Source organism: Erithacus rubecula, assembly GCF_903797595.1.
Source record: "Erithacus rubecula genome assembly, chromosome: 4".
Taxonomy (NCBI): Eukaryota; Metazoa; Chordata; class Aves; order Passeriformes; family Muscicapidae; genus Erithacus; species Erithacus rubecula.
The window spans coordinates 13712771-13738285 of NC_136686.1; the positions used below are offsets into that span (position 1 = coordinate 13712771).

Genomic DNA, 25515 nt, shown 5'->3' on the forward strand with positions numbered 1-25515 from the left:
GAAATAAACCAAAGAAACAAAACACCAAATGATGCACAAAACAATAGTTCACCTCACAATGACTGATGCCCAGACCATCAGAGGTCCCAGAGCAGTGGTTAATTTCTCCTAGTTTTATATACTGAGCATGACATTCTGTGGTATGGGATAGCTCTTCAGTCAGCTGGGGTCAGCTGTCCTGTTCATGTCCCCTCACAGCTTCCTGTGCACCTCCAGCCTGCTGGCTGACAGCAAATAAGAAGCTGAGAAGTCCTTGACTTAATGCAAACACTACTTACCAGCAAGTAGAACATCAGTGTCTTATCAACATTATTTGCATACTAAACCCAAAATGCAGCACTATACAAGCTACTAGGAAGAAAATTACCCTAGTCAAAAGCAGGAAATCCTTCCTTATTCTTGTCACACTCATCCTTCACAGCTATGAAAAGACGAAACATCCCTTGAGTCTTCATCAGACAATGCCCAGAAAGAAGTTGGTAGAAGTTGGATACAGCAGTAATGCTGTGTGCTGGATAACACCCAGCTGGATATGACAATCATGTGTGACTGACCACTCTTGTAGGTACCAGAAGTTAGCTAGAGTTCACCTACAATTCAGTTTTGGCCTGTTTAGGTGTTGTGTATCTGTGTGTAAGTCACTCTGCAGTATTTGGGTTCTGGGGAATGCACAACAGTCCGAGACTGTTGCTGCACTGGGGAAGGGCTGACTAAGCCAACACTGCCCCTTGTCTGAAGCAGTGCTATCCCTGTGGGGGGGAAAAAAAAGGCTTCTTTCATTCACTATTTCATTCCTTATTTGGTGTCAGGATATTCCCTTATGGTAATTAGTACAGTGATTTTAAAAAATCATCCTCTCTAGCTCAGCTAGAGGCAACTTTGCATGAGTAGACAGCTTAAAATCCAGCAGAGGGCAATGCTGTATTGCACCTACACAGATATTGCAAATTAGTCTGCCTAGAGGACCCTTGAGTTATCTTCCCTAATGAAAAATCATGCATTTAATTCATGACAGATTATACCAACCTTGTGGTTGGGATTTTGCAATACAGCCCTGAGGTGTTTCTGGAAAAATCACTCCCATTGGAGGTAGGTGTGTTGCTAGTATAAGAATGGACTGATTGCATTGCAGGTTTGAGCTGTGAGGAAATAAACCAGTAAAGACTTGTCATAATTTTCACTAATGCTATCAAGAGTTAACATCCCTCACCGTTTCTTCTTTCCTTTCCCTACCCCTCCTCAGTACCTGCCCATTAACTTCAGCTATTGCAGTTTTATTAAGGCCTTTTGCCTCCATTGGTGTTTCTTGCAAATTCACAAAAATGAAAAATGACAAAACTCAGTAGTTAAAATAGACAATGTTCTTGAGAGACTCATTGCAACTCAATTCATTTTTTACAGAAATTGTGAAAAACGTGCATACTATGGCACTTTTCTGCTTATTAAATCTCTGTGAAGAAATTAGAAACAAAGGATCAATGGGAAGTACCTTTTGAAGTTACAAATATATTCAGCACTCTAATCCCTCATGAAGAGTATAAAGAGCAGTGGAAAGCTTACAAGGTCTGATGCATTTCTAGACAGCTTCAATTTCAGAGGTTTATATGACACTGATTTCATTTGAGGTGGATGGCACTCCTGTTGTCACAGGATTCTTATGTGTAATTCTGCCCTAACTGAAGAATCCAAAGCCTTCGGGAGCTCTTTGCTTCAACAAGGGTCCCTGGGCCCAGAGAGGAGCCCATAAAATTGATTTTTCAGTCACACACTAACTCATCTTTATTATCACTATGGCAGCTCACAGTAGTAGTAGTATAGTCCCTGGAAAGCTGCTTTTGCTATGCTAGTCTCCAAATTCCTCAGTCAGCAGTTGCAGTGAAGAGTTTCAGTTAAATTTGTGGGAATAGAAACAAAAAAATGTTCACAGGGGATTCTGTCCTGAGTAAAGCACGTCTTTGAGAAACCATGTGCTCTTTTCCTATCCTCTCAGGTAGACAGTTCTTTGGAATAACCTGCAGAGAGGCTTGAAGCACCAAATGGAGAAGGATTTCACTCTAGATGTCCAAAATGTGTATGTGTTTTTATCACACTTTGTGATTTTTTTCCTGTTCCTAACTCCAGAACAAGTCATCAGTGAATTCCACATCTTGCAAGCCAGTTTGTTCTAGGGGACTAGCTACATTTATTAGGATGCAGGACAGAGAATCCATTTTCTGTGGTTTGCATATTTGATTTTAATTGTAGAGAGCAAAGGAGAGGAGAGGATGGAGAGTGTGAGGATTTGTTTCACTGGTGCTTAGCTCTAGTGCTGTAAGGATGGTATGATACTGAGGGAGGATATATTGGAAGGGAAGGAACACAATGCAATGCCTTACGAATTTGAACCATGGGTGATGCACCTTCTTGCATTTAAATATTGTATCTTGGAGGATCCAACTTGTACAAAAAGATCTTGCTGGAGAAGAGCAGACAGATGCCACCCTTCTTTGTCTGAGGGATTCATGTTGCTACTCCTGTCCTGGACACACACCACACAGAGGCATTTAGCCTGGGACCAGTAAAACACTGTGACTGATGTTTTATACATAATTGTTGTAAAGAATAGAAAATCAAGAACAAGTTAAAATTTAAGGGGTTTAGGACAGTGGATTACATGAGGGAGGTAGTAATGAGTTTTTCAGTGACAAACCCTACAGTCTGGGAGTTATAACTAATCTCCAGGCAAACTGTTTTTCTTAATTGGTCTGTGCAGAAATGAAGATGACCTAAAATTCAAAGTCTGGAGCCAGTCCCCTCACAAATTCTGTGTGTGTGTTTTTGCCCTGAGTGATAGACTGCCTGCTGCTTTCTAGGAGGACAGGGGTTCCTGGGTCAGAGCTGTAAATCCCATGCTATAGGGTAAGTGTCTCAAGCTACTTTCTTAGCAGGTGCCAAACCAGTGAAGCAGCCAAGTTGTGTCCCAGGAAGAGGAGCTGTCTCAGGTGCTATCCCCAGTCTGTAGCTACCCCAGTGACACCTTCAAGGTGCTTTGGAGTGCTTTCAAGATCCTGTCTGTCCCCACCAAATCTAGCCCCAATAACAGGTGTTAAAAATGGATGAGAAAAAGATACTGAATTGTGTAGTAAACAACAGGCTAGATACAAAAAAGGGTGAAGGCAAAAAGACTGCCATGGCATTTCAGTGAGAGCTAAAGCCTCCAAGTGTTGTTTATAAAACAAGTCTCAATATCCAGCTTTTCTCAAGTCTTTAAGAGTGCAAATGTATCTTGCAGCCAGCAAATTTTCATTGTCTCTGCTCTGTGGCCAATTAAGTGTTTTAATTATATATTTTTTTTAAGGACATTTGGACTGGGTCTCTGAATACCAAGTCCCGGCTGAGCATGAATTCAAATGACTGAGGCCTAAGCCCTTGATAATAAGGATTTAAGGAAGCACTAACAGAGCTGAACTGGAGTGGACTGAATGGCTAAACCAAAATAATGGGATGCTTGTGGCAACCAGAAAATGATTGTTTATTGGCATAATCCCAGGATAAACTTCTGCCAAGAGCACACTGTCTTTCCTTGCCAAGTTCTTCATATGGGGAAATACAGCACTGAATTTCTGCACGTATTAGCAGAGCAGAAGACTGGGAGGAGGAGAAGTGGCAGTTTGCATGAGGAAGGGAAAAAGCAGGCTCTAGAGATCACCTGGGTTTCAACTTCAGGAACATGGTCAGAAAATCATGGATTTGGCTATGGAGTTTTATCACTTGAATCTCTTAAGTATCCCTGCATGCATCATGCAGAGAGTAGAAAAATTGGAAACTTTTTTCTAAAAATCCTGCTTTTATGATTTTTGAAGTGCTTACAAGCAGTTTCTTTCACTCATGACAAACAGGACTGTTTTGGAATTCTGCTGGGAGATGCATTCTCAAGAAAATTCTGTTGAATAACATTTTGCAGTATTTTAATGCAATTGCATGGTGTAACTACATGACTGCAGGTTAAGTTTAAAAGTTTATGGAATAACTGCTGTTCATATAAGAAAGAGGAGAGACTGCTCTATATCATACTGTCTTGCCCTTTTCTAGCAGTTTTTTGAATATGATATTTAGTGAGGGAGTCCTGATTTGCATTACCTCTGTTTTACTGGGAAAAATTTTTCTTCTCAGTCCAAAACTGGCATATCTGAATATTTTCAGATGCCAGAAATATTGTCCTATGAGGCACTTTATTGTGGTAGTTTCCCATTTCTCCTGTGCAAGCTAAACACACGGTATAAAATACTTAAATATTCCCTGGAGCATAATAGTCTTGCCTTCCAGGAAAATGCCTTGGAGGCCCTCAGAAATATTTGTAATATAAAACAAGATTGATGTTCCTGCCTGAAAAAAATCTTTGAGCTATAGCTAGGGCTATTTTGAGGAGTAGACAACAGTAATCAAAACATAAGCTATCAATTACAGAACAGAGATCCCAAGATTTAAAATTTTGTTTTAAATAACTGTAATAACTATAATAATTGTAAATACCTGTAAATTATTTTTCTTTTTCTTTTACTATCTGCTGGCAAACTAGCACTATGTTTGTGTGACTAACTGGTTGTTCAAAGTGCCAAAGGCTCAAAGAGCTTCATCATGAACCTGATTGCTGAAAACCAGTCTGGTTTGGAAAGATGTGGAAAATTTATTGTCTGGGAAAAAAATCAATCAGTAGATCATCAAGTGATCGGTGCTACTCTCAGACTGCATTTTTTTCCTTTTTTTTACTTTTAGTTATTACTGCATTTGGGTAAGTGGCATAGATGCAACTTTTAAAAGTTTAAATGTTTAAATATAAACATATTTATATGTTAATAAGAATTCAATTTGAATGAAACCTTCCTTCCAGCAATATTTCAACATCCTCGAGGCTATAGCTTCCCTTTGGAGGTTAAAATGCCAACTTCTCCCTTCATAAATGAAATCTTATCTTTCTGATATCACCTGGATTAATCTGTAATACTGTGATGCTACACTGTATAATTAGTATGACTTGTATCATACAAGTCTGTGCAGAATCTGGACATCATTCAAAAAAAAAAAAAAGAGAAACAGAAGTGAACTAAAATATCTCTTATCTCTTTAGCCATTAAGGTTTGGAAAGACAACTCTGGAGAAAGCTTTCCACACATGACTTGTTGCATTTTTATTTATGTGAATATTGAGTAAACTGAAAAGTAGTTCTCAGGTTATTTTGTTGTTCTCAGCTTGCTATCAACTCTTTCTACCAAAGATAGTGGTCTTAAATGTCACTATTTAATACTTTCTTCGTTCTTTTTTGAGTATCTAGTTCTCCTGTTTGGACTGTCATGGTAACAGTGGATCTGGTCTTCCCTCTGTTAGCTGCCAAAGTCTGCAGTTGTCTCCCTGAGATTTTCTGGCTCCTACTTGCACATTGAATGCTGACATCTGTGGCAGATGCGAAATGAAGACAATGGGAACATTGTGAAATGTGTATTTATTTCCCTGCCCAGATTTTAAGAAGAGTTTCACCTTTACATTGCAAATTTTGCATTAGCATTGCTCAATGAAATTTCAGTTTTCTCATTATTGTTGGGTATGATCTTCCCATCAAAGAAAATGTTAAATACTTATTAGCATAAATAACTCCTCCAATTTTTTCCCCTTGTGGCATTGCTTTATGTTCTCCAAATGCTAGAAATTATCCTTAGTGTCAGAGACATAGATGGAATAGAATAAGTGTCTGGTTTTGGAAGAATGTAATTTCCCTTAGGAGCTTGCACCTTCCAGTGGTTTGATGAATGCTACCTTCCAGTTTAGAGACAGGACTTTTTATTTTATTTGTTAAAAAAGAGCTCTTTTATTAGTCTTTATTAGTTCTCTAGAGAGAACTTTGCAACCTGAAGCAGCCATAAGGTGCAGAAGAACTGATAAGGACATTCTCTTTAAAAATGTGTGTACAAGGAGAAAGGAACAAAGAGGAAAGGAGCATTATCTTGGCTGGAGAAGGTGAGGCTTGGAAGGGTAACTGAAAGGACAGAGTGAAATGGTGACCCTTAGTTTAGAGCAGTGATGTCAGATGACAAGAATTTTTCATTCTTAATTTTTCCATAACTTTCCAACAGATAAGGATGATAACAGAGAAGATTAATCAGCCATGAAGACACATTACTTGGGTAGATGAAAACAGGCTTTTAAAGAATTTAATGTATTTTGACCTGTTGCTTTGCTGGAATGTAGCTGAGGCACAGTGTCCTTTCCATAGTAATACAGTAATACAGCCTGCAGCCTTACTCTGTAGCTACCAAAATTATACTGCACATATGCAACTCTGTATTTACTTCCAAAATGGAAGTATTTTCATGGGAAGTAACGAAAAAGTTCAACTGTTCAAAAGCCAAAAAAAGGCTGCACTGAAGTCTCGCCTCAGGTTTCATGCTGTACAACTTCATCCTCTGCCATCTGAAATGATATAGCTATGCTATCATTTGACATTTTTTACCTTGTATAGGAAAATGAAACTTATTCCAATAGGAGACTGTACAGGGACAACTCTGTCTTCCTGGGCATATTTGAAAGTTGTATTTTCTGTCTAGGATGTTTTCCTCGTTAAGGTGAAAGACTATTTTCTCTGAAAAAAGTGCTCTCTGTCACACACATTTTTTTGATAATTACAAGCATGTTGATTTGTATCTATAAAGCCCAGTTCTTGTTCTGCCAAGTGATGTTGATTGTACTTTTTGTACTTTGTTTTCTTCCACTGGCTTGCTTGTTTCCAGGACACAAGAAATCTCCAATGGATGGAGGTAATACTTGTGGTGCTGACACCACAAGCTGCTTCACTGCAGCTGTCAAAAGGTTGTTCCTTTCTAGCACTGATGGTGAGCATTGGCCTGTCTCCAATAGCTGAAAAGGAAATGGCAGTGCATCCCAACACATTTTTGCTGTTATTAAATTATATGATGAATGTTCTTTCGCGAATTCAAGGGAGGGTCCAACGTAGTTGCTAAAATTGCACTGGAAGTGGTGAGGCAGTTCCTAAAGTTCCAGCTAAGTGGGAAGGGCTGTGAAGTACTTGACAGTATGTTGTGGTGAGATCAGGCTCAGTCTCTTTTCCGAAGTAACAGGTGATAGGATGAGCAGAAATGGCCTCAAGTTGCACCAGGAGAGGTTTAGATTGAATATTATGAAATATTCTTTCACTGAAGGGGCTGTCAAGCTCTGGAACAGGCTGCCCAGGGAAGTGGTTGAGACACCATCCCTGTAATGTGAAGATGTGACACTGAGAGACATGGGTTACTGGTGGTCTTGGCAGTCTAGGTTGATGGTTGAACTTAATGATCTTAAAGGCATTTTCCAACCTAAAATATTCTGTGTTTCTATGAATCAGTTGCTGAGCAGGACTGGTGTCACAGTGGAGGCCATACGTGCCTTGGAGATGCTATTTGCTGACTGGCAAAGATGAGATAACATGCCACACTGCTGCTCTCTTCTCACTGTTTTTGAAAGGGAAGGATTTAAAAACACATTCTAGTCCTGTGTCAACGAGGCTGAAACATGGATTTCATTTTACATAGCTTTTGTTTCAGGGTTTCAGTTTATTTATATTTTTCCTAATTCATTTTTGTGTAAATGTCCCAATGCCCTGATGTTTGTCACTTGAAGCAAAGAGACAATTTCTCTGAAAAAAAAAAAAAGTATAGATGGAGTCCCTTGGAAAGGTTAATAGAGGGCATTGGTGAGAGGCTCTGTGCTTTCAGATTAGATAGTTTTCTGATTGTACTGCATATTATGGAATGTCATCTGGAAGGAAAAACAGCAAAGGAGACAGTCATAATGAATAAAAGAAATAAAATGGGTTATTTTCTTTATGAATATGGACTATTTCCCGGAGCCTGATTTGAAGTTAAAAAACAAAAAACAAAACAGTAAAAATTCTGGACCTGACAGCTATCTCAGACAAATCAAAACTTGAATACTTGCCAAAATTTGTTTACTTTTGAGGAAAGGTACTTATCAAAGATAAGGGGGTTGTGCTGAGTCTGGCAGCTTTCCTTTAGCAACATGCTGAGCCACTGGGAGTTCGAGTGTTCCTGCTGTTCTCCTCTGCTTGGGGGAGTCTGGCTACCCTGCTCAAAACCTGGAAACCAGGCATGAGATGCAGGAAAGTAGAGCAAGCTGCAGCTGATGCTGGCTAATAAAGTTATCCCCTCTTCACATAATCATTTTTATTATGGGTTTCTCAGTGTTCTTTTAAGGGAGGCTAGTGCTATTATCCCTGTTCCATAGATGTAGAAATGAAGATAGTAACAGATGCTGTGATTTGCCCACTGCCATTGAGCTGAAAATGTCTTCATTGGAGCAGAGGGGTAAAATGAAAATAGAGTGGAGGCATCTGTTTGGCTTGTACAGCACAGCTATTCATTATGCAAATCGTGTCACAGCTTTAACAGCTCTCAAATGATTCATTCACGATTGTGGTGTGACCACTGGGGCTGTGGTGACATCAAAATATATCTGCATACAGCTTGTGTTCTCACAGTATTAGTAATAATCGTTGGCTCTGGACCCAGTTACAAAAAGTTAGTCCTTGATTGCTTCTTTTTTCCCCCTTCCTGACTGTGATGCCCATAGGACATTGTTGCAACTGCAATGGACAGGAAATTGGGGATTCATAATCTTGCTCTGTTTCAATAAATAAATTTATATGAGTAAAGAAAACTTTCTCTTTGATAGACAGAGACAGTGAAAGACTCTTCTGCATTCTACTCAGCAAAAGTGGATGGGAATATGCCACTCCTTACTCTAACGTTTTTCAGAATGTACCCAAATTAATCTCTGGTAGATGAAAACACATTAGGTAGCCAAGGAAGTGTTGGAAATATTCATTATATCAGAAGGCTCACTGTAATGGTATTGATTTGCCTTTTTCTGGTCTTGTAGTGTCATGGTAGTGGAGTAGTTGGGATCTGGCCACTTATCAGGGACTTTGAAAATCTATGCAAAAATTCTTTGTGTTTTAACAGTCTCAGGCAACCAGAAGATCCTTAGGTAAAGCAAAACCACGGGTAGTTTGAAGTGTGAAAAGAGGCAGAAAGAATAACTATTAAGAGCCTGTTTTCCCTCTGCTGTCATCAAGTAATTATATCCTTTGCATTCTGGGGGGGGGGGACAGAGTTGAAAGGGAATAGAGAGATAAAGAACTATCTATTCTTTAGTCCTGGAGAAATGAAAATTTAAGAAATTTACTGTGATTTTGTTGATACTGAGACAGCAGTGTGATTGTAGTGGGAAGAGCAAGGAGGAGGAAAAATTGCAGCAACAAGTGGCTTAAAATGTCTTTTTTTCAGTTAAGATCTGGAAATATAGTTGAATGAACTGAAATAGGAGTTGGTTTGGGTTTTTGTTTTGTTTTTCCAGCCTTTCAGCTGGAGAAGGTCAGTAGAAGAGGCAGTTGCAGAGCTGTATTAGTTATCAGTTCAGAGCCCAGACTTGCTCAGCCCCACAAAGAGTGAAAGAGAGAAAGTGTGTGTGTTGTGGAGAACAACAAAATAAGAGCTTGGGGAATGAGAGGAAACTGATTTCGACAGCAATGTTCATTTCAAAAATCTCATTTCTAAGACAATTTTTGAAGTCCAGGGCTAAGAAAATTATGTCTGTACACTCACTGGGGACCCACAGAAAAAATAGCAACAACCCCTTTTACATTAAAGAAATGTAATGCTTTGCTTGATAGCACAGCATGCTTTTTCATCCCTTATAGATATAGCTGGTTCCTTAACGTCAGTTTATGATACTGAATGGGGTTTTCTTTTGTTGCTAGGTTGTTAGTTGGGTATTTTCTCCTTCTTAGTTATTACTGTTTAGAAGTATTAGATGTATTCCCTAGGCTTTCTGAAATATAAAATCACTTGTTAAAAATTTCATGTTGGAGGTCTGGAAAGAGAGAAGCATAGCATTTTTAATCCCCTTGAAAATTTTGACCATTTCCACTCCAGATTTTTAATTCTTTGGCCTTCTAACCATCAGTGCTGCCTGTTGTGTTTGTTTAGCACTATGTTTCCAGTTACTATACTTTGAGGAAGGAACTATTTGCTACCATTGTCTTTTTCACAAACGTATTACATAAATGTTAAATTTTGACCCCTGAATATGACACCTTTTATAACTGATTCATTCTTCTTTGATGAGATAAAAGATTTTAGTGATCTGGTTTGGCAAAATTTTGCCTAAAACTTTCAATAAAGGAATTGCACATAGATGAGAGAGAGAGATTGAGCTGACTAATGAGGAGTTCAAACAGAGGTTCAAATTTCTAGTTTGGATATTATGTTGCAGTAGTATCTGTAGAGTCTGCTGGTGAGAAGCAGTAGGATCCTCTGTATATCTTGTGTGAAATTATTTTTTTTAAATGGAAAGGGAAGCAGTTGTGTAGTAGTAAGCTTACAAAAACATGCACAAATTTCTTTTAATTGATAAGAATGCTTTCAAAGACTTGCTATCCTGTAGAAATTGATTTTTTTCCCATGAAACTTTTTGGAAAAATGAAAGAAATGTTCCATCTGTAATTGTTTTCCATTTTCTTGAGTCTTACACCAGTCTAAATAATGCTCAGCATTTGAAGGCAGAATTCATGTACCTAGGGGTATCTGTTATTAATTTGAACTATTCATTTGTGTCTGGGGAACTAGAAATATAAAATATCCACAGCATGTATATTTACCTTAGTCTCATGCGAGAGACAAATACACAATCAGCTAAGCAAATATCAAAGACTAGGGGAACTGTTATTCACAATGGAACTAATTAGTTTATTTACTTGAACAAAACTAGATTAGGTGTGTTAATAGGTCCTTGTTTTTGTGGGGTTTTGATGGTGGTTTTTTTTTTTCTTTTGTGTTTGTGTTAATAATTTTCTTCAGGCATGTAACTCTTTGTTCCCTACTTCTTTTTATGGCATCGGCATTGTTTGCTGACCTCATTGCTCATTTTCTGGTCCTTAATAATGTCCGTGTTGAAAAGAGAACATAAAAGAACATAGAATTGGTTACATATTGAAAAAGGTTGTCCTTGACCTGCACACTGCAATTTTTGAAAGTAAGTGTTTGACTTGGGCTTATCAGAAGGATCATGCTATGATTTTTTTTTCCTTTTTAGCTAACTGTTTAATTCTTGCTTTTTCTTATGGTACCCTGTGCTGCAACTTGTATAAATGCTAGTTTGAAAATATACACAAAGTTTGCCAAATATAATTTCTGCCTTGTAGGGCATTCTCACTTCTCCTGGCTTGTTAGCACATAAGCCCAGAGTACTGGCATCCAGTGTTTGGTGTTAGTGATGGAACTGCCAAAATTTCATTACTATGAGCCAAGAGGAAACCAAGTCCTCTCAGAAAAGTCACAGAAGTATGAAAAATGAGCACACAGGTTTTTTCTTTTGGCAGTGGCTTCAGGTCTCTGAATTAATATGGGGGAGTTTTTTGATACATGGACCAACCAACTCACCCTTACCCACTCAAGCATAAAATATAATTTCATTAATTAAGTTGCCTAAAGAAGAAAACATGGTGTTTCAACACTATCCTAGTAGGTTCTCTTTATCAAAATCATTCTGAAAGATCACTATGGTTATAAATGAGATTAAGATGTGGTTTTTCAGCCAGAGAGTGGCCATTTGGCTGGACCATCAGTTATAATTAAACCTTCCTTCTTTCCTTAAATCTTGGCTTGGTCTTGGGCTTAGACCACTAAGGCTATAGTAATAGATTTAAATGAACACAGAATTTCTTTGGTGCATGAATGTGTGATAACATGATGGAGACTCAAGATTCTGTTTTCTGAGAAGATTTGGGTGAGTTTTACCCTTGAGAAAGGATACAGAGAAATACATGTGATGTCTGTCTACTTTTCACACTCAGGATAGGAAAAGTAAAGTGAATAAAGATTATTCATTGTATAAAGGAATGACACTACAGTGGCAGGATAGACAAGACAAAGAGCTGAATTAGATTATAAACCACAGTAGTCAGGATGGAAAGCAGTTAAGGAGAAGTTGGAACCTGAAACACATTTGGGTGAGAATAGAGAAATATCAGGTGTGGGTGGCTGTAATGGCTCTTTAAAATGCTGTTTATTGTCTCCAGATGATACAGCAATTCATGGGTCGTGGGTGAAAGATCCTAGCCTACAGCTGTCATCCACAACTGTAGCCTTGTCTGAAGCCAGCTCTAGTTCTGGTTACAATGTATTATGTACTTTGCTGAGAATCTTAATACATAACAACCAATTTATTTGCTTGGTAAAAAATCTTCTGTTTGAGGTGGGTTTATTCTTTGCTCTGAGACATAAAAGCGCCTTCTAACTAACATACCCTTTGCCTACTTAGATATCCAGTATGACTGGCTCAGCAATTCTCTTCTATATCAAACTTCCTTTAATTTCTATTCCTTCTTCAGATTCTGCATTCAAAGAACTTCCTGCTATGCATACATATCTGTGAGACTTTCTTGTCAAGCTTTCATCCATCCTAACAGGCCTGGGAAATTAATTGGAGAAGCTGGAAAGAGGTGTAGTACTTGAAAATGAAAATTATGTGGTTAGCCCCCATACACTCTGTAACTGCAGTCATAACTGGTTAAAAGAACTTGAAGGTTCAGAAAATAGAGAAACCACAGCAAAGGAAATGCAGCTAGAAATGAACAATATGCACTAGATAAATATATAAATGAATAAATAAAAGCTATTGGTATACTTGTTTTGTTCAGCCCAGAGAAGAAACTGAGGGGAGACCTCATTGTGGTCTTCAGTGAGGGGAAGTAGAGGGGCAGGTACCACTTCTCTTCACTCTCATGATCAGAGATTCGACAAAACAGCCTGAAGTTGGTTGGAAGAGGTTTAGGTTGGGTAATCAGGAAGAAGTTTTTCCCGTGGTAGGATGGGCACTGAACATGGTCCCCAGGGAAGTGGTGCCAGCACCAAGCCTGTGTTTGTACAATGCTCTCAGGCACATGGTGTCATCCTGGGGTGTGCTGTGCAGGGCCAGAAGGTGGAATTGATGATTCTGATGAGTCTTGTCCAACTCGCATATTCTACGATTCTGTGATGCACAAGACAGTTTTAAGTCATGTGAATCTTATCTTGGAGAAGTATAGAAAAACATCTACTAGCTTTATGTCATCCCAAAGTTAGATGTGTAACTTTAGTTAGAAGCCCTTGTGTTATTACACATGGGTAAAATAGAAAGATATATTTCATTACAGAAAGGTTTATCTTCCAAAACCTAACTTAGAAGGTAAATGATGCTAACAGTATTAGGAGTTAAGCATTTGTTGATGTGATTTCTTCACAGGAGTATAAAAAGTTGAAGTACTTTAGAATTAAATTCAGTATGAGCTTATATCTCATCTTAAAGTTTATCCCAAAAAATAACCATTTGTATCTAGTGTTAGCAAGAAAAAGAAGTGGGGGAAAAAAGCTGTAGAGAGGAATTCCTTATCTAACAGGAAATCAAGCCACTGAAGGGCTGTTATGAACTTGAAGAAAGTAAAAAAAAAAAAAAAAAAAAAAAAAGGTAGTGATCATCCTATAAAGAAATGCCTTAAAAGTCCAAAAGTGGAAGATTGCTGAGACTCACCAAAAACTAAGCTGGCTTATATCTTGCAAGGAAAGTGAAGAAGCTTTTAGATTTTATTTTCCTAGTAGGGGAAATCAAGACAACAAAGGAAATGTGCATGTGTGTGAAGGAAGAGGGAACACCTTAGAGCTGGAAGATTATGGCTCATAAAGGTGTGGCTCCAGAAGCATGTTAGCTTTGCCTCAGAATTGAATGGAAGATCAGGTACAACATAGGGCCAAGCACTGGGGGGGTGGATGAGATAAAGACCTGGAGAAACAAAAGATTCTTTAAGTGCTTCTGAAGTAAAACTCCCAAGAGCCAACTGCTCTTAACTGCTCTTTTACAGAGAAAGCTTGTGTTTCCATCTCTGACTACTGTAAAAATGGCATGTGACATTTCAGATTGATTAAGACCATTAAACCATGGACCAAATTTTATTTTTGGCTGTTGTACAACTGGAGTTTAGTAAAAAAAAATAAAAAAAATTACGTTTAAGAAGAGGGAAAGAAGCAGATCCAGGTATCTGCAGACATATTCATCTGCCCTCGACAGTCTGTAAAGTAGAGCACATTTTGAATAAGAGAATAATTTAAGAAGTGGAGTTAAATATTACGTTTCATTAAACACAGCATGTGTTTACTGAAAGGAGACTGATGTCCCAAACTAGCTAATTTAAAAACTGATTTTGTAGACGTAACTAATCTGGTACTAATCAAACTGTAATTTATATTAAAGTATTTGTTGTGGGACTTGAGAGAAATTGTTCATTTAAGCAGGAAAAAAGAAGGATTAATGCAAAAGTTAGTTCTAACGTGAACAGGGAGTTTAAAGAGGACTCAAAATGAGCAGTGTTTTGAAGAAAAAGAATGGATTGAAGGAACTTTTTAAGTCTGCCCCTGGGATGTATTTTTATTCATGGTCATGGGGTGAAAATAATAGTGTGTGAAGCTGGGAGTCACAGCTCAAAATACTGTCCAATGCAAAAGAGGAACTATACCTTTTTTTATATAGTTATATTAGGCCAAAGATTTATTTTTAGTATAATTTAAATCTTAATGGTCTAATCCAAGGATCGTTATTAGTGTGCATATAACTATTGCAGAAAAATATTATATCTATGCAGGTGTTCTAATAATGTTAACAACGTCACCACCACAGTTAAAATTGTTATACGTGAACTTGGATTCAAATGCTTTTCCTGATGTTATGTTGACCCTTCCCCAGCTCTTCTTATCTCAGGTTGGTGATTTCATCGTGTGGGTGGTGGGGATGGTTATGGTGACCTGCCATCCTCTGAGGTCCTTGTTCAGAAGAATGTTCATGTTGCTGGTTTCATTTTCCTTGCTCTAGGATCAACCTGGGATTGTTTTTTTGGGGTTTTTTGGAGTTCTTTTTTGGGTTATTTTTTTTTTGTTTTTTTGTTTTTTTGTTTTTTTTATGTTTGCTATCATGCTTTCATGCCTTTCTCTCTCTCTCCATTAGTCTGCAATCTTGTTATGTGCAAACTTCCTAGAGAAGACACCTTCTAGATATATTGGAAACTATTTCTGTTTTCTCTTTCTTGCCCCTGTATCCAGCTTCATCCAGGTCCATGTCTGAGCTTCTTTATCTGACTGTGGGATAGTTGTTTATAGCAAATGTTTGGGTCTCTGTGTCAAGCTGGTGCACCATATCTTCCATGTCTGTACTCCTCTGCATTGTATCCTGTGTCTCCACTTCTCAAGGCCTCTGCTAACATAATAGCTCTGCATTTCTTTATAAGATATTATTATAATAGAGTCATAAAACCTGTGTGGCTCATCAACACAGCTGGTGTTTGGCACGTTATGCTGGAACAGCTGGAGGATATGGGCAAGTTGTTATAATAATGTGAGAAGACCTGGTCATTCAGTGTGGTAGATTATACTCATATGGACTAATAATGAAATACTTGCTTCTATAACTAGGACTTTGACAGTTGCTTTGGAAAGAGCAGATGAAGGGAAGAGCTTGTGCATAAAAGTTATTAACAGCAAAAAAAGCCACCTGTAAAAGGCATATGTGATCCTGGGATGTGTTGCATATGCCAGCTTCATTCAGGCCAGGAAAAATAAACACTTGCTCACCAATAGAGCTTCATCCAAAATTGTCTGCTTTGTTCTGAAAGCTTGTATTTGGGAAGACTTGCTCAGATTCAGGAGTACTTGGGTGTCAGTTAATTTTGTGAGTGCAGATTGAGTCACTCTGGCAAGCTTAACTTGCACTTAGAGCAATCCAGAGGTCTAGGAAGAACAGCATTGAAATGCCTGTGCTGCCTGGGCTGCCCACTTGAGTGGGATTGTAAAATGGATTGGGTTGGGGGTAGTGTGGGATTTAGAGTGGGAGGCTCAAGCTCTGCTCAAAAGGTCCCTTAAGTTGCAGCCATGGAGTGATTTCTGCCAGATTTTCTTTCTGAGGCTCAACGTGTAATTGAAACCATGGATGGATGGTTGATGAAGTCATTAATTCTCTGACTGCCTGCCACTTTTAATTTTACATTCATTTTTTACTCTCAAGCAAAATTGACTGTGAAATCAACTGTAACACTGAAGTAATTCCTATGCCTTACTTTTGCTGCAAGAAGCCACTTGCTATGGTGTATCTCAACTGGTCTTCAATTCTCCCTTCATTATGAACTTCATGCTTTTTTCAACACTCTCTGGTTTAGTGTTTAACTGTCATTAACCACTTAATCTCTTCTCTCTTTCTTGCTTTGGTGCTCTTTATGTGATTACTCGCTCTCTTTTCCTCATGTTGTTCCAACTTCCCATTTAAACTGTTCTAAACTCTTTCTTTCTCTTTACCTTTTCTCTCTTCTGAAGTTTCCTGTAGCAGCCCAAATGTTAAAAATATATTTTCTTTCTTTGACTATTATCTTTGTCTTTCTGTGGTTGTAAATACCCCTGCCATTTGTTTAAATACTATCGCTTGCTTTGTTTAAGGAGAGTCATGCAGGATTTTAGAGATGCTTTCCTCTCATGGCATGATTTACCTATTGCAGTTGGTGTACCCAGAAGGCTCATTAAAAAAATCAAAATATCCAGGAGGAGTCTGCTTTGTATGCAGTGTAACACTTTTTATTAGCAGTTCTGGCTATTCTTTAAATCAAAGGCTCAACAGAAAATGTTATCAAATAATCTCAAAAAAAGCCAGACTGTCACCTCTGAAATTTGAAAAAGTAACCCAAAAAAGACACAGTTATTTTCAGTAACATATATTATTCACAGAAACAAGTCTGGTCTGGCGAGTTTTTATCTTAATTTATCTTTTAACTGGCAACTAAAATATTCCCAAGAAAAACAGATGATTGGACTCATATTGGCTTGTGGATGGCATTTGCTGGACTTTTGAAAAAAATATCTACTATTTTGTGAGTACTACATATGGGCTGTTCGTAATTTTGTGAGAGCACCCACCTTTGCTGTTTATCATGTGCAAAACAGTTAAATGGTTTTCTGTGATCGCACTGGTTACATCATATTTGAAGTGTTGGTGTGGTGTGAGGCTTGGTCTCCATTTGCACATCATGGCTTTTCACTTGTAGGTGTAAGAAAAGCACTTCAACAGGTGGCCTGGGTCTCTGCAGAGAGATGAAATATCTGTATCTCTGCAGGTTCAGTGTTTGCATTAGACATCTGGCAAGTGTTCGAGCTGTAGGGAAGTCTTGAGTCTTAGGAAAACATGCTGTGTTAAGGGTGTGTGGGGTTTTGTTCATAGGGCTTCTGGAATGTTTCAGATTCCCAAACCTAACTATTTTCCCCTGTTTTACTGAAAAGAATGTTAGATTTAAATTTGAGTCCCTTTTAAATTATTATGAGGCAGCTTCCCTAGTTATCCGTGACTCCCAGTGACTGGGGAGTCTCTGGGGTATGTGTGACCACATCCCAGATCCCTGGGGTGGGCAGTGAGGATGTAGGAGGGACCATCTCTTGTATTTGGTGGCATCCTGTAGAGCAAAACCACTTGTGCTGCCTTTGCTTCAGCTTCTGACACCTCTCTGTGACTTGAGGTATGCAAGTGTTTGAATCTCATTCTGTGGCAGTGCATATGCAGCTCTTCTAGGGGCTGCAGTTTGGAGCTCAGCTGGCCTGTAAGGCAGTTACCTGGGTGAAAATCCCGGCTCATCTCTTGGACCCTGGGTGCTCATGTATGGCTGGTTGAGGAGATGAGTGACTGAAATAGTGACCAGACACCTGTGTGAGCCCGGGAAAGCTCAAGCACCCTATTTAAGCGTGCTCACAGTGACCAACGAGTGTGGTGTCTTTGTCTCCGACCTGGCACACCAGCCCCCCACCCCGGGCCCAACCAATGCAACAACAGAAACAACTGTAACATCCTGCTGTGTGTGCTTCCAGGACATCAATTAACTCTCTCCTTCAACACAGGATTCTGAAAAACTGATTGGAAGAGATTAAATGAGAAGACAATTAGAGTGATAAGGGGGTGTTAGTGGGAGTGCAGTGTAACTGGTGGGGAAGCTTCCCCAAAGGAAGGGGACAAGGGACTGAGTGTGGAGATTAATTTTTTTTTTTTTTTCTTTTAATAGTATGACAACTGTGTTTGAATCATAGAATGGTTTGTATTGTAAGAGACCTTGAGGACCATTTAATTCCAACCCCCTACAATGGGCAGGGACACCTTTTTACTAGACCAGTTGCTCAGCACTCCATCCAGCTTAGCCTTGAACCCTTCGGGGGATGAGGCTTCCACAACTTACTCGGGTAACCTGTTCCAGTGCCTCACCATGGTCACAGTAAAGAATTTACTTGGGTAACCTGTTCTAGTGCCTCACGATGGTCACAGTACAGAATTTTTTCTTAATATCTCATCTAACCCTACTCTCAATTTGAATTAATTCCTCTTTGTTCTGTCACTACACGCTCTTGTGAAAGGTCTCTCTTCATCTTTATTGGGAGCTCCCTTCAGGTACTGGAAGGTTGCAGTTAGGTCACCCCAAGCCTTCTTTTTTTCAGGCTGCACAAATACAATTCTCTCTGCCTTTCCTCATAAAATGAGATGCTCATTTGATTATGGAAAATCAATTTGATGTAAGCTGACCTAAAAGGCAGGTTGCATGTTTTATTTTTAATTGCTTATTTAATGTATTTATTTAGTTAGTTAGTTAGTTATCTATCTATTTTATTTCATTATTTTTCTGCCAAGCATGAGAGGCTCTGAGTGGAAACATGTAGCAGAAGAAAAGGAAAAATGAAGCCAAGCTCTCTGGCAACTCACATGCTCAACTCTGGGCTCGTTTGAGTTTGCTGGAAACAGTGGTTGTCCTTTCTTCTTCATGGGACATGATACTTTCTTTTGAAGTAAATGAAACTGGTGCTAATGACAGCTCTTTCAGACATTTGAATGCCACACCTCTTGCAGTCTTCGAATGAGCACGCCTATTAAGATGTCTCATCTGACTTCTAGGATGATATTAAAGTCAGATACTTAAAAGTCTCTATGTTTGGGATTCCTCTCCTGACTTCCATGTCAGTTATAATTATGTTGCATTTGAGCAAGAGATGGCCAGCAGAGAATACTGAGGAAAGCCAAATTAAATTTCAAATACATTTTGTTCTTTGTTCACGTTGAGAAATATTTCTCCTCCACGGTTGCTGTGCTCAGCAAATGAGATCAAGCTGCCATTAAACTTTAATATCAGTCCAGCTGAGTTTTAAAGACCATCTTAGTGGCACTCTTACACTTCATCTGAAGGCTGGTATAACATGCACGTCATGGGTCCCGGTGTGAGAAAAAAGAAAAACTGAACAAATAATTGGAGTAACCTTCCTTTCTTCCAAGAGAAGTCCACTGTCTTGGTACCTGGCTGCCTACTGAAGAGATGTCTCTAGGAAAGAGGGAGGTTGCTTATTTTTAACATATGTATTGAAGGCCCTGTGTTCCAATAAACAGTGCCAAAATGAGACAGTGCAAATCATAGAAATGGGAAAGAGAAAACTCAGAATGACTTTTGGTGACTGATGCTTCAATCCCAAGCAAATGTATTTAATACCTTTTGGTATTTGAATATTTACTTCCCAAATCCAGATTTTGGGTTAATTAGCATGATGTGGATAGCCTCTAGGAGTGTGTACAAGTCCTATCTCTGTGCCTACTTTGTATTTCAAACAATTATATTATAATTCAAACAATTAATTTATATTATGAAGAGACACTAATTTGAGGGGAGGAAGTATGTAGCAACATGCCAATGACAAGATGATGCATCACATACCACCAATATAAGTTTTTGTGAAAGAAGCTATTTTCAGATGTCAATTAAGCCTAATAAGAACTTCAACCCTTGCAAAGTGGACAGTAGAGTATTCCCCACTTCATATGAATTAATAAACTGAAACATGAAGTGTATGTTTTGCTTATTTTTACACAGCCAGAGGTCAGAAAAGAAGAGTGACATTCCAAACCTGTCAGGATCCTTGATTCTCCAGCAGATTTCTAGAAGGCAAGCAATAGTTACAGAGCTTCCCATACCAAAACTCCTCCAATAGCATCAGTGATATAGATTTGGTACACAGGCTGGAAAATAGTTAAAAAAATATCTGTATTCTCTCCATACTGGAGATAATTGCCCATTCTGGCAATAGCTAGTTATGTTTGACCTGCTTCTGTCTTGTGGTCCTGAAGCAGTGCTTCCTAAAAATGCTTTAGTTGAAGTCCCACTTTTTACAGTCTCACTAACCATATTTTTCCCTCTGTCATTGATCTGCAGAATGCATCAGCAACAACTGCAACGTCGAATGTTCAAAGCTGCCTTCCTGGCACTCATTTTCCTTCTGGCAGCTGTGAGTACCACTGAGGCTGGCAAGAAAGAGAAACCAGGTAAGGTCCAGTCTAACTCAGTTAACCCTCAAGATAGACTGCATATGTGTGAGAATGTCAAATACTTCTGGTTTTGTTATGAAATCAAGTCACTTGTTAACCTTTTGATATCAAGGTAGGATTTTTGGCTGTCATGTTGTTCTGTGTTAAATAGGGAAACAGAAAGGGGTTTCCATGTCAAGTGGTAGCTTGGCTGCCCCAGAAACTGGGGTAAACCCCTTGGTTTATCACATAGTGGGTATTGCAAAGCAGCTTAAAATCTGCTCTGTGAATAGTTTCATGTTTGACTTAGGGGGAACCAGACATGAGTGATGAAAGAGCAGCTATGTCACTTGTTCAGTGTTATATATGACAGTGTTACACTGATGCTGTGTGATGTGGAAATCCTCTGACAAAGAACTGTGCTAACATGCTGTTGCACAGCCAGACATCCAGCAGTACTTGCTTTCTGTCAGTGATGAACTTAGACCTCATTATAGGAGAAACCGGCCCGGGGTGGAAAATTCATATCTGTCAAATCAGCTTTGACATTTTTTAAGGAAAGTATTTTTTGGTGGTTTTCTTGAGGTCTTACTATTTTCAGGCAACTTATACACCAGATAATATGAACTGTGACTCTGTCATAATTAGTGTTCCCAGTAAAATAATAATAATAAAAAAGAACTTTTAAAGCATTTTGGCTTTGTGGAAATTCGAGGGAATGCTAAGATAAGCATGCAATACCTAGAAGAAAAATAATTTAATATAAGTATATTTATAGTCACTTGTGATGTTTTAGGGGCCTAAGTAATTATTTTGTGAATCCTTTGGTTTGATAACATTGCTGTCTTTTCTCATAAAAATGGGGTTTAAGGATCTACATAAAATCATGATCCTTACTTTTTTTCCCTGTGCAACAAACCCACCTGAATTAACAGCACTTCGATAACACTTTTTCCAAGTAGCTGCTTTGCCTTTGAAATTTTATTCATATTCTGATACAAAATATGACATGGTACAGCAGATCAAAAGTTTGCATCCCACAGTTGCTTCCTGGAGGTGCTCAAATCCTCTGATACACAATGCCAGCACATACATTTCTCATTGCCTAGTTTATAGGGCTTCAGCTGGAAGTGATGATATTTGCATGCCACTAGCTACTGGACATAGGGGAGTGTTCTTTCTGAGTGAGAGCCCTCCTGCATGTTTTGGTCAGTGATCCCTCTGGGTTTTTAGATTTCTGAAGATGAGAATTCACTTGAGAATATACAAATGGAATAGTAAACATGGCAGTGGGGCTGAATTTGAATGATCATCCTGCTTTGGACTTAAAGGGACTGACTTGTCTCTACAGAATTGTGAAGAGGATGTCAGACCTTTTGCTTTTAAGGCAATCGTGTTACGAATGTCTTCCTAACTCACCCTTCCAGGTGCTGTGATTTTGGTTAAGTTTGGTTAAGGCAACTTCTCTGTAGGCTCTGGGTATTAACCACTTCCCTGGCTTGGTTCCTTGTCTTCATCCAGAGAAAAAGGCAAAGAAGTCTGACTGTGGGGAATGGCAGTGGAGTGTGTGCGTGCCCACCAGTGGTGATTGTGGCCTGGGGACTCGCGAGGGCACTCGCACTGGAGCTGAGTGCAAACAAACCACCAAGACCCAGAAGTGCAAGATTCCCTGCAACTGGAAGAAGCAATTTGGAGGTCAGCATCACTTTCTTGAGGGATTTACTTTGGGTTTTATTTTGAATATAGAGCAGGAAGCCTGTGTTCTCTGCTTAGTTCTGCACATGTCTTGGTGAAGGCATTAGACCTGTATTTCAGGTTCATCAGAGCTAGAACATTCATGGTGTCAGAAGACTGCTTCCATAGAGCTCCTCTGCAGAGGGTCCCTATAACTGGTTATAAATGCTGCCTTCCTGTGTGCTGGTATCTGCCCTCTGTGGGGTTTGTCCCTGCTGAGGGCAGTAAGGCAGGTTCACAGCTGTGAGCCTCTGCGATGGCTGTCACAGGCTATCAGTGAGTGATGGGCTGTGGTGGGCTGGCTGCCCGTGTATGCAATGATGGCAGTGAGTGAAGTGAGTGGATTTCATTGTTATCATTCACATCAGAAGGTTTGTACGTACCAGTTTGGGAAGATATATCAGATCTGTCCTGGACAAGATGTCTGTCCAAAACTCAAATTTGATTACTCTTGCAAACTTGTCTTTTTTTCCTAGTAAACAGTTTGCATGATTTTGAAATTATTGTGACTTTACCAACACAATCAGTGCTGCAGTTTCAGACTTGAGAAGTTTATGGGTGCGCATACATTCTGTTCAAGCTTTATTTGGTAACCTCTGGCATCACACAAATGGAGAAACAACCTTATAGAATGTAAATGATATTTCAAACTGCTGGGGTTTTTTTGTTGTTGTTGTCTTTTTTTTTTCTTTTTTTTTTCTATTCATATCCATATAGCTGAATGTATTTTTCGTTATATGCCAAAAAATGCAATGTCCAGGAAAAAGCCAGAAGATTAATTTTAAAGCCCTGGGGAGGCGGGCGAGAGTGCAATTATCACTGCAAATAATCTTGAAAGTTTTCTTGGGATTCTTTTTTTTGGTTGCACATCTTTTTGTCTGTAAGCACCAACTGCCTGGGATATCCTATTATACTCACAACATTTTTGTTTTCACACTCAGTCACTGTGTTTTAAATTTTGCCTTTTTTTTCCTTGCTGCAGCGGAGTGCAAATACCAGTTCCAGGCCTGGGGAGAATGTGACTTGAACACAGCCTTGAAGACTCGGACTGGGAACCTAAAGAGAGCCCTCCATAATGCTGACTGCCAGAAGACTGTCACAATCTCAAAGCCCTGTGGGAAGCTTACCAAACCCAAACCTCAAGGTAAATTCTATTAGCTGAAAGCTGCATGATAATTCATTTGAATCAGTGGGTTTGTGATGTCCTGCATGCTTCAGTGGGAGCTCAGCTGTACAGGATATTGCACTTTCATGGCCTTTCCTCACCTCTGCACTTCTCCTGTCTGTCAGTGCTCAGGCAGGTAATATTCTTGAACTGGATAGCCAAGACTGTCTTGCACTTGAAAAGTAAGAAGATTAGAGCTCCAATTTTAACTTTAGCCCACCTGTACTGTTACCAGTTTGCTTACACAACTAGACTTCCAGAGTAAAGATTCTTCTCATAACTCACTTGTTGATAGAAATGGAATAATAAGAAAAACATGAAAAAATATCCATTGATAAAGACATCTTTATTTGGTAATTATGACTTGTTGAAAAAAAGGTGGTTTTCCTTCTGGAAAAGTAGGATTGAAAGGATATTCTTCTCACTGCACATTGAAATATGAAAATATTGTGCACCCTTGGGGATGTTTATTATTTAATCAAACATAGCAGGAAGAATAGTACAGAATGTATTTGTTTATTTAAGTGAGACTGACAGTATAATCCCTGGTACAGAGAAAGACATATGCCCTGCATTTGTTTTTCCAGGTGGCCCTTAGAAAAACTTATTTTCTGTCTAATCATTTAAGCTTTTTAATATACTTTTTTGTTGGAGTAGCAGGTGTTATGTGTATAGGATGATTTATAGAGGGACTTAAAATTGAAATCTTGTTTGAGAACAAAAGTAATGTGTTTTAAGTAGATTATAAAAGCTATTCTACCCTGACATTTGTTTACTTAAAACTAGCAGGGTTTGACACATTCTAGTCTCTGAATACTTGGATAACAATGCAAATAAATGTGATTAGGTGTGGCAGGTACACCAGGACAAACAATTTTCAAACTGTGGCCTGTGCACCATTGATTGGAGCTGTACCTGCAGGTGGCCTGCTCTGCTTGAGCAACCAGGGAAGTTGCAGGCACTTTGTGTGCTTGTGTTTGTGTGTCCATCTATCCATCCATCCATCCATCCATCCGGTTTTCCTTGCACACTATCCATGGAATTATCAGACAAATCTAGAATCTGTGCAGACAGTGATAGATTGTGGAGCAGCAAAGTTACAACTAGATTTCCAGAGACCACCTGAGCTGGTTGAGCTGGAGACAATAAACATCATTTAGAAATTGAAGTGATTGGATGGGAATGCAGGAAGGGCTTTGAGATGTGTGATTTTATTGTTTAGCAGTTTGGAGGGCAGGACTTCTTTTCATGTTTTTGGAGTTTTGATTTTTGTTTTTTGTGTGTGTTTTTGTTATCTTTTTTTCACTGAGTTTTCATGCCTAAGTAGCCTTTGGGAGTTTACTGAATGAGGCTTCCTATTGTGCTGCCAGACGGCCTCTGTCCCTTGAGCCTCTGCTTTGTCCTGCTTCCACTGACTCATAAATCTATATTCTGTCAATGGCTGTCAGAACAGGGGGAGAGAGGGACAAAGCAGAGCATTGATGCAGCATTGTTTTGTGAGAGCAGTGCTCTTGGGTGCTACAGGCTCATTTTCAAGTTATAGCAGTAAAGGCAGAGCTTGAGAAATTGCTGGACTGGAGTCAACTTTAACTGATTCTAGAATCTAGGAGTGAGTTATAGCTGAGACTGAAAATTGGATTGGGACTAACTGCAGCAACCAGTTATGGGGTTTGATTTAATTATGAAACCTGACTATTTGATTTGAAGGAATGCAAAAAGAGAAATAGGTGCAAATGTGGGTTTTTAATCATAATAACTGTGGGCAGTTGTGCTCTCCTGATCTGCGTTGGAAATCTCACGGAATCTTCCTGCATGCCACCTGCTCACTCATCTGCTGTTGGCATTAGCAGGAGCAGCAGGCGTGGAAGTCATACACACATAGCCTGCCTGGGCTTGGAGCTAAGCCCATATTGCAGATCTGTGGGTATGACTACACAGGAGCTACACTGGACAGTGTGCTGGCACCAGGAGAAGGAGATGCTAGAGGAAGAAATTAGGTCAAGCAGATTAATTAATACTGTATGAAAAGATTTGCCCCACTGAACTTTATTTCTGAGTTAAAAATTGGAGTGCTGGCATGTTGGCTGGAATGAGAGTATTTGTTTTCTTCCTGAGATGAAGGAAATTATGGGTCAGAGGTAAGTCCAAACCCACAACTAAGATAAAGTAAAAGGTTTAAACTG

General features: G+C 39.1%; 1 protein-coding gene across 2 annotated transcripts in view; it reads left to right on the plus strand.

The window, feature by feature from the left end:
• Positions 1 to 25515, plus strand: part of PTN (pleiotrophin) — a 76973-nt gene that overhangs the window by 32302 nt on the left and 19156 nt on the right. Inside the window, exons 2-4 of one of the 2 annotated variants that reach the window (XM_079305115.1) lie at positions 20352 to 20451; positions 21955 to 22128; positions 23150 to 23311. In XM_079305115.1, the coding sequence (XP_079161241.1) occupies positions 20370 to 20451; positions 21955 to 22128; positions 23150 to 23311 (418 nt within the window). In that variant the 5' untranslated portion in view covers positions 20352 to 20369. Of the gene's footprint in view, positions 1 to 20341; positions 20452 to 21954; positions 22129 to 23149; positions 23312 to 25515 lie in introns of both variants that reach the window. The other variant, XM_079305114.1, reaches the window with a different exon arrangement.